The following is an 8,837-nucleotide window of genomic DNA, read 5'->3' as shown; positions in this document are numbered from 1 at the left end:
CACACATAACATAATAATCCCCCCTGTTCCCTGCCCCCCACACATAACATAATAATCCCCCCCTGTTCCCTGCCCCTCCCCCACACATAACATAATCCCCTCCCCTTGTTCCCTGCCCCCACAATGTAAAATGATACAATGAACCCCCTCACCTGCTTGTCTTTCTGCAGGGGGGAGGCGAGCAGGCAGATCCCTGGTGATCTAGTGTGATTAGTAAGGTCTGCAGACCTTACTAATCACTTTGTTTTCGACCCGGAGCTCAGTGAAGAGCTCCGGCCGAATGCAAGGGAGACAGACCAGCAGGAGCAGCTGCTCCCACGAGTCAGGTATGCGGTCTGAGACCGCAAGCCTGACAGGAATTTCCACTCACCTGCACGGCATTTCCACTCGCCAAATGCGAGCAGGCGAGAGGAAATTTTGAGCCCTGTACTAGTGGAGCTCTGAATGGGTGTGTGTTTTATCTTACTGCAGAACTGAACAGGAAAAAATTGCATAAATAATGCCCACAGATTTAGTGCATCTTGCTGTCTCAACTTATAATGATGTCTGAAGCACAATTGTAATTGTCATTTACCAGCTAACTAAACATCTACAGGTGAAACTCGAATAATTTGAATATCGTGCAAAAGTAATTGCAGTAAGTGCTGCAAAAGGGGCCCAAACCAAGTACTGAGTACATATGCATGCTTGTACTTTTCAGAGGTCCGATATTGTTCTATGTACAATCCTTGTTTTATTGATTGCATGTAATAATCTACTTTTTTGAAGTTGTGGATTTGGGGTTCTTGGGGTTTTCATGAGCTGTAAGCCATAATCATCACAATTATGACAAATCACGGCTTGATTTATCTTGCTTTGCATGTAATGAGTCTATCTCATATATTAGTTTCACCTTTTAAGTTGCGTTAGTGAAATAAATGAACTTTGCACGATATTCTAATTATTCGAGTTTCACCTGTATATGAATATTTCATTTATTGAGTCCATCTAAACCTTGTTAAAGTTCACTGAGCCCTGATGAGGCGGTGTATTGTGGGTCCTCGAAACGAGTTTTGTGTGATTTATATGATGAACAAACAAAACATTTGTTTTGGTGCTCTTGTTCTATACAGTGCAGAACAAAGCATGATCAGTAAGTAATTCAGAACAATCTGCTGCAGGGAGACCACAGGCATACTGGTGTATTGTCCTTCCTCCTCGGTCTGTGATTTTTCTAGACACTGCATCCACAGTTCAGTTCCTCTTTAAAGGTGTATGTAAACTCTAACAAAAAACTTCTTATTTGCTCCCTTTTGGTCTGGTAAATATACAATTGAAAGCAAATGATATACTGTATCTGTTCAATAGGTGCAAAAAAAAAAGAAAGAAAACAAAAACCTGTTGATCCTGCCAGAAATGTAGCAAGCTGGTAAAACTTCCTGTGTTATTTGCCTGAGGTCCTTGCCAAGTAGAAAAGGGTAGCAGACTGATTCCCTTTGCTAATGTTTCTCCAGGAAACATGTGACCCACCATTGAAATGGGGTAGGCACAGTGCCAGGGGAACTCGGAAGGGGCACTACAGGGGGAATGTTTTAGTTATAAGGTAGGATTAGCACAAGTAGGATGCTGGAGAGAGCAGAGGATCACCACAAGTGTGGTGCTGGGGGAAGGGGGCGGGTTGTAGTGGTGCAGTAAGCATACAGGGGGATGCTGAAAAGAACTTTTTTTAGTATTTAGACCCTTTTTTAGTATTAGAATGAGATCCTAATAGGTTGGACTTGATGGACTAATGTCTTTATTCAACCTCAAATACTATGTAACTAAAGCCAAGCCTTCTTTTTTTTTGCTTCTGCTCACTGTCATCTTTTAGTATTCTTGCTGTCACCTTAGGATAGGAAGTGCGCTGCTCACAGGATCACCAGGTGAAAATACAGAAAAGAAACCTACTGATAAAAGAAAACTACTTTGTTCCCAGGTTTAGATACACCAAGTACAGAGCAGACGTATCTGTGTTTTTGCTTGCTTTGCTCAAATCATCTGAGGATTATGTATTTGCATTTGGGGGAAAAAAAAGTTTCTATTTGTGATCTTCATCGTCTGGGGTTAGCACTCTTGTTATCTGCATTTTTGCACTCTGCCGGCTTGTGTGATTCCAGAAAATGAATTCTGTTCCTGGGTCAAATTATCTGAAGTGAAAAGATTAGGTTTTAAAATATATACAAATATGTATTTGATATTTAAAGGCTATTTGTCATAAAAGGAAACGTGTGTTATTAGGCCCTGATGAACATAGCCATTGACTCTGGTACTAGAATGCTGCACCTGAGCCATGGAAGAGTTGCTTTCATTAGAGCCTTCACACCCTTTGGTTTTGCTTCATGACCGATTTCCTGTAACACATTTATTTAATTAACCTGGCTTGCATATCTGGCACAGCAAGATAATGTAAGGTATGCAAAACCACACAAGATGAATTGGCATTCATTTACATCTATAAGTCATTAAAGTAAACCTGTACTGAAAGTCATTTTGGGATGGCTATTGCTGAACTCTTGAAAATGCTAGTTACCTGGGTGTCTCTGAGTTCTGTATTTTCTGAATCCTTGACCAGGAACAAGCATGGGGGAAAAAAAGCACAAACCTTTGATATCTAGGGTTAGAAGAGGGCTCCTTATTTTCTTAGTGGTGTAGTGGTTAGCACTTCTGCATAGCAGCACTGGGGGTCCCTGGTTTGAATCCCGGTTAGGACACTTATCTGTGTGGAGTTTGCATGTTCTCCCTGTGCTTGTGTAGGTTTTCTCCGGGCACTCCGGGTTCCTCCCAAACTCCAAAGACATGCTGGAAGGTTAATTGGCTTCTGTCTAAATCAACCGAGTGTGTATGCATGCAGGGACCTTAGATTTTAAGCTCCTTAAGGGCAGGGACTAATGTGAATGTGCACTATGTATATAAATACTTGTAATAAAGTAACACTTCAGTTACAAAATCAGCTAGTATTCATCCCAGTAGCTGGCACCCTTAGGGCTTGTTCACACGACGTCCGGATTCTTTCCGGACCAGATCCATGCACTTATGCACCCAAAATGCATCCCAATGTATCCCTACGTGTTTTATGGGCTACAGTTCTCACGAGCGCAGTCCGTTCCGGTCCGGACAGAGAAAATACTGCATGTCACATTTTGTCCGGAAACGCAAAACGCGTCAAACGCACTGCAGCTAACATACTGACAGCCCCACTCTAGTAAGTAACGCGTCAAAAACGCATAGCTCTGCTCCAGATCTGGTCCGGACATCGTGTGAACAAGCCCTAAAAACATTTGTGGCTCTCCCTCTGCCTTCAGTGTGTTTGTGGATTACTACTACAACTGAAACACTGCAAGCGCAAAACTGAGGTTTTGGTTCTGTGCCTTTCATAATAGAAAAACAGCCTTTCTCTTAGATCAGATCTGCTCAACTATGACATTTCTTTTTGTTTCCTAGGGCTAACTTAGGAAAGGTTGTGGTTTTCTAGACTGATGTGGTTATGTTATACAGAGGGTGCTTTATTATTGCAAACTTTTTTTTTTCTTCTAGGATTCTCCTCTGTTTGACTTGATCAGACAAACAAGGGATAGAGAAGGATCAGTTGATCACCCAGAAATAGCCAGTACAGCGCAACAACCATCACAGAACAACCCTACAGCTGCAGATCTGTAAGTTTCCAGTAAGCTTTCCAGTGTTGCTTTATCAACTTTTTGATTATTCTCACACTTATTAAACAGTAAATTAAAGCTGTATTCCAGACTGATATAAATATAACACTAGGCAATCAACGTTTGCATTTATTAAGCCTTTCTCTGTCACAGCTGACTGTTGGCTTTACAGCCGCCCAATCACTGCCATGGGTTGCTGCAGTCTAATAGAGCCCTAATATCTCCTTAAATAGAACCTGTCACCATGTCACATAATGGTCCTGTGAGTCCCCGATGTGATGGCAATAAAGTTGTTATTAAAAAATAGGTTTTAAAAGTTTAATTTTTTTTTAATAAGTCTCCCACCCCTGTATATACGCACATACTATCACAAACATGTTGGGTGTGCCTACGTATGAAAATGGCAATTGTGCCACACATATTGGGTGAGACCAATCATTCTAGGGCCATCATTCACTCTAAATGGATGACCTGAAAAAGCGTAGCCTAGGTACAATTTTGGGCAACATAGTTTTTGCCACTTCTTCGTATCACACACAATTTTGAAGCTTTACATGTTTGGTAGCTATTTACTCAGCGCAACCTCATCCATTATATTTTATAGAAAATTTGGGTTTGATAAACTGTTGCCCCTAATATTATGCAATGTAAATTGCAACTGCCACAATTTTATTCTACAGGGTCTCTACTTCCAGAAGTAATCTCCAGGTCACTCTCCCATTTACCCGGGCATCCAGTCAACTTAAATATCTGGGAACGTACATCACGGTGGATGTTAAAGATTTATACGCAGCTAACTTTACTCCATTACTGATGGAAATACTTAAGGATCTTAAGAACTGGTCCACCCTTGTCATCTTGTGGTTTGGCAGATTTGCTGCCATTAAAATGAACATTCTGTCTTGGGTACTTTATGTGCTTCAAACCTTGCCAATCGCCATTCCTCCTGGTTTCTTCCACCGTCTGCACAGGGCTTTTGGTATCCTTTGTCTGGACTGGGAAACATCCAAGGATAGGCAGGCAGACCTTGACTCTCCCTCGGAATCGGGGAGTGGCGGGGCTGCCTGATTTTCAGATGTACTACTGGGCGGTTTACTTACACAGGGTTTTGGATTGGCAATTACATCGCAATGACAAACTTACCGATACCCTAAAGAAGGGCTTCCTTGGCTCTCCTCCCTCTTCTGTCCGCGATTCAAGAGCACCCTTTAATATCTGCCACTATCAGAACTGCACATGCAATACTGCGTAGTTCTTAATTTTCCCCCGCACCTTCGCCCGTGATTCAAGTTCTGGGGTATCCAGACTTTGCGCTGAGTGTTGACAGTACTCATTTTTCACACCTCTTGTCTGTGGGCAAATTTCGGTTGATAGACTTCCGAGAAAATTGTGCATGGTTTACGGGCCCAGTCCTTCAGTTTCTGGTTGACCCTCCCTTGGACCCCTGGAGTCCTATGCAACTCGGACATTTTCTACGGGCCGTACCGAACCCCCAAGCTTTTGATAGGCCCTTTACGATATATGAAGACATGTGCAGGGGCAAATTGCCTTCTCGACACGCTATCTCTACTTTATACAAATTGTTAACTATGCCTATCCCTCATTCCTACAGGCATTAGAAAAGAAATGGGGTTCACGTTTACAGACCACCAAAGACATACCATCATCACAATGTCATTCAAATCCTCAATCACCAGCAAATTTCAGAAAATGGGATACAAGATAGTGTCTCGCTGGTATAGGGTTCCTTGGCTCCTACACAAAATTATGGCCTCCATCCCTGATCAGTGTTGGAGATGCGGCTCAGAATCAGGTACAATGTTACATGTTTTTTGGTTCTGCCCACTATTGAAGCCTTTTTGGGATCAGGTTCTGGCTGTCAAAGAAGACCTAACCATGGTGAAACTCAGAAATAATCCGGCGGCATGTCTTCTACACATGCCTTCGACACCGATCTCCAAATACTCCCTCACACACCACTTACTGGACGCTGTCAGAGCATGTGTCTCATTGCTGGGGGAACAGTCTTGTTTCCCTACGATCCAATTGTGGCTCTCCACGGTACACAATATATACAGTATGGAGGATCTGACGGCATCTTTGAGGAATACTGAGGGGAAATGCTCTTCTACATGAGACTCCTGGATTTATTTTTGACACTCTGACCATTACACTGACCTCATGACCCGTTGACTGCATACTTCCACTCTTCCTGTCATATCACGCTCTTGTCACACAAGCTGATGAAGGTTTCGATACAAAATGTGATCCTGCCTGACAGACGCGGTCTCTCCAAACTGGTGAATGAGGGGGGAGGGGTGGGCGCAATAGGCTTCTACTTTACTTTCCCCCTCTTTTCCTTGTCCTCGCTCTCTTTGCTTTTCCTCTAGCTTGCTCTTCCCTTTCCCTCGCTTTTCTCCCGCTCTTTTCCCTTCCAAAATTTCCTTTAAATGATACGTTAATCATTTCTATGGAATACTTTCAGAACACTAGACAAATTGGCTCATGTTTTTTGACCCTCTTTATGTTCCAACACTCGGCTACATTGGTAATATCATATTTTGTTTTTGCTAATACTGTAAACGAGGATATTGATTGACATGGCCGCCATGTTTCCATGTTAAGACTTGCATTGCACCTTTACTGTCTGATGCTCACATGTCAATATTCCCATTGTTTTCTTGCCTGTTTTGTATGATTATCAGTCAGTTAAAAACGAGTAATCTCCAGGCCTAAAATGGCCTTTTTAACATGTGGGCAAAAATAACTCCTGGTAGTGAAAGAGTTAAAAAAAACAACCAAAAACATTACATGTACTACTTTACATACCATACTATCAGAAGTACCTGAATATGACTATATCAGCCTCCGGTAATCCCCTGCACGGAGACACTTGGAGGTGAAGGGTCAGCTAATCTGGCATCCTCCTGGCCTCCTGGCATACTCCTGTAATCCCCTGCACAGCAGCACTGGGAGGCGAAGGGTCAGCCAATCTGGCATTCTATTGTAATCCCCTGCACAGCAACACTTAGATGTGAAGGGTCAGCTAAACTGGCATTCTCCTGTAATCCACTGCATAGTAACACTTGGTGAAGGGTCAGCTAATATAGCATCATCCTGTAATCCTGGCATCCTCCTGTAATCCCCTGCACAGCAGAACTTGGAGGTGAATGGACAGCTAAACTGGCATTCTCCTGTAATCCCCTGCATAGTAACACTTGGTGAACGGTCAGCTAATCTGGCATCCTTCCGTAATCCCCTGCACAGAGACACTTGGAGGTGAAGGGTCAGCTAATCTGGCATCCTCCTGTAATCCTGGCATTCTCCTGTAATCCCCTGCACAGCAACACTTGGAGGTGAAGGGTCAGCTAATCTGGCATCCTCCTGTAATCCTGGCCTCCTGTCAAACTCCTGTAATCCCCTGCACAGCAGCACTGGGAGGTGAAGGGTCAGCTAATCTGGCATTCTGCTGTAATCCCCTGCACAGCAACACTTAGATGTGAAGGGTCAGCTAATCTAGCATCCTCCTGTAATCTTGGCCTCCTGGCATTCTACTGTAATCCCCTGCACAGAGACACTTGGAGGTGAAGGGTCAGCTAATCTGGCATCCTCCTGTAATCCTGGCATTCTCCTGTAATCCCCTGCACAGCAACACTTGGAGGTGAAGGGTCAGCTAATCTGGCATCCTGTAATCCTGGCATTCTCCTGTAATCCCCTGCACAGAGACACTTGGAGGTGAAGGGTCAGCTAATCTGGCATCCTGTAATCCTGGCATTCTCCTGTAATCCCCTGCACAGCAATACTTGGAGGTGAAGGGTCAGCTAATCTAGCATCCTCCTGTAATCTTGGCCTCCTGGCATTCTCCTGTAATCCCCTGCACAGCAACACTTATAGGAACAAATGTTGCCAGTCAGACTGTATTGCTTAACACTTAATACATTTATGAATAATATAATATTGTGAGGCTCGGACAACCTGTCTCAAGAGCTATAATTTTATTTTCACATCCTGGCAATTTCCCCTGTTTAGTTTCAGCTTACCTTTTTGTAGTTTAAAAAAAATAAATAAAAGTACTTTTGTCTGTAGATTCCAATACTCATTAGCATGTACTAGTTTCCATGATTGTTGCTAATCCAGCTCTACGTCATGACACTCATGTAATCCTTTATTATTATATTATGTCTTATTATATTATGCAGCACCCATTAAGCACTGATATTTGCAACAAGACACAGATACTTGTTATTGTAGTCCAATTTATACATCTTTGTGTTTCGCTGTTTAGTTTTGTCAATCCTGAAATAATCTTGCATTAGAGTTTCTATAATTACTCAGTTACATTAAAAAGATGACAAAATCTATCCTTTTCCCCCACCCAAACGTGCAAGCAATGTATTCTCAGCATTACCTACGTGATGATGTGTAAGTTACCTCCAGGGCAGGGTGGGAATTTACTGTGCATTATTCCATATGATGTGGAGCTGATTTCTCAACTGAGGAAGAGAAACTGAAGAAAATGGCATTGTTGGCACACATAGCAGATATAAGGGCAGTATCCATCGGGGAACATGCTGCACTCCCGCGGGCTTACATTAAACTGGATCCTTTCAATTAGCTATAAAAGAGGCGATTTCTGGGTTTTGTCCAGTTCTTTAAGTATATAATGCAGATATTGAGTGTTGAAGCAACAGTTTGTTACTAAGTTACCAAATATAATAATGTCTGTCCTGTAATTTTCAGCTATCTGTCACCTTCAAGAATAACGCAACAGGGTGCTGGAGCACCTACCTCATCCAGTACAAATGGACAGGGTCCTGCTCCGCCACAACCTCAGCAGAGATCTACCTCACTGTCCTTGTTTTATAAGAAAGGTACATGGATTGTCACTTTAACCCCTTAGTGACTGAGCTAGTTTTCGGTTTCTGTTCATAAATGACTGACACACTTTTTACATTTCTGCTGTGTGATTCTTCCCCGGCAGTAATATTCTTTCTTGCTAAATGTACCCACACATATTATATATTGGTTTTTAGAGGACAGATATGGCTATATAATTATATCAAACGTGTACCTAACGCCTCACTTAGTTCAAATAAAATATAAAAAAATGAGGAAAAAACGTAAAGAAAAAACTTTTTTCACAAGTTATGATTATTATTATTTTTT

The 8,837-nt window shown here is 42.4% G+C and overlaps 1 protein-coding gene across 1 annotated transcript in view; it reads left to right on the top strand.

Moving 5' to 3' along the window:
• Window positions 1-8,837, top strand: part of RB1 (RB transcriptional corepressor 1) — a 131,055-nt gene that overhangs the window by 105,466 nt on the left and 16,752 nt on the right. Inside the window, exons 18-19 of the mRNA XM_018563237.1 lie at window positions 3,553-3,671; window positions 8,412-8,542. Coding sequence (XP_018418739.1) covers window positions 3,553-3,671; window positions 8,412-8,542 — 250 coding nt within the window. The remainder of the gene's footprint in view (window positions 1-3,552; window positions 3,672-8,411; window positions 8,543-8,837) is intronic.

Source organism: Nanorana parkeri, unplaced genomic scaffold (assembly GCF_000935625.1).
Source record: "Nanorana parkeri isolate BGI_ZX_2015 unplaced genomic scaffold, ASM93562v1 scaffold644, whole genome shotgun sequence".
Classification (NCBI taxonomy): domain Eukaryota; kingdom Metazoa; phylum Chordata; class Amphibia; order Anura; family Dicroglossidae; genus Nanorana; species Nanorana parkeri.
Note: the sequence above shows the minus strand (reverse complement) of the source record. Positions and strands in the feature narration are given on the sequence as shown.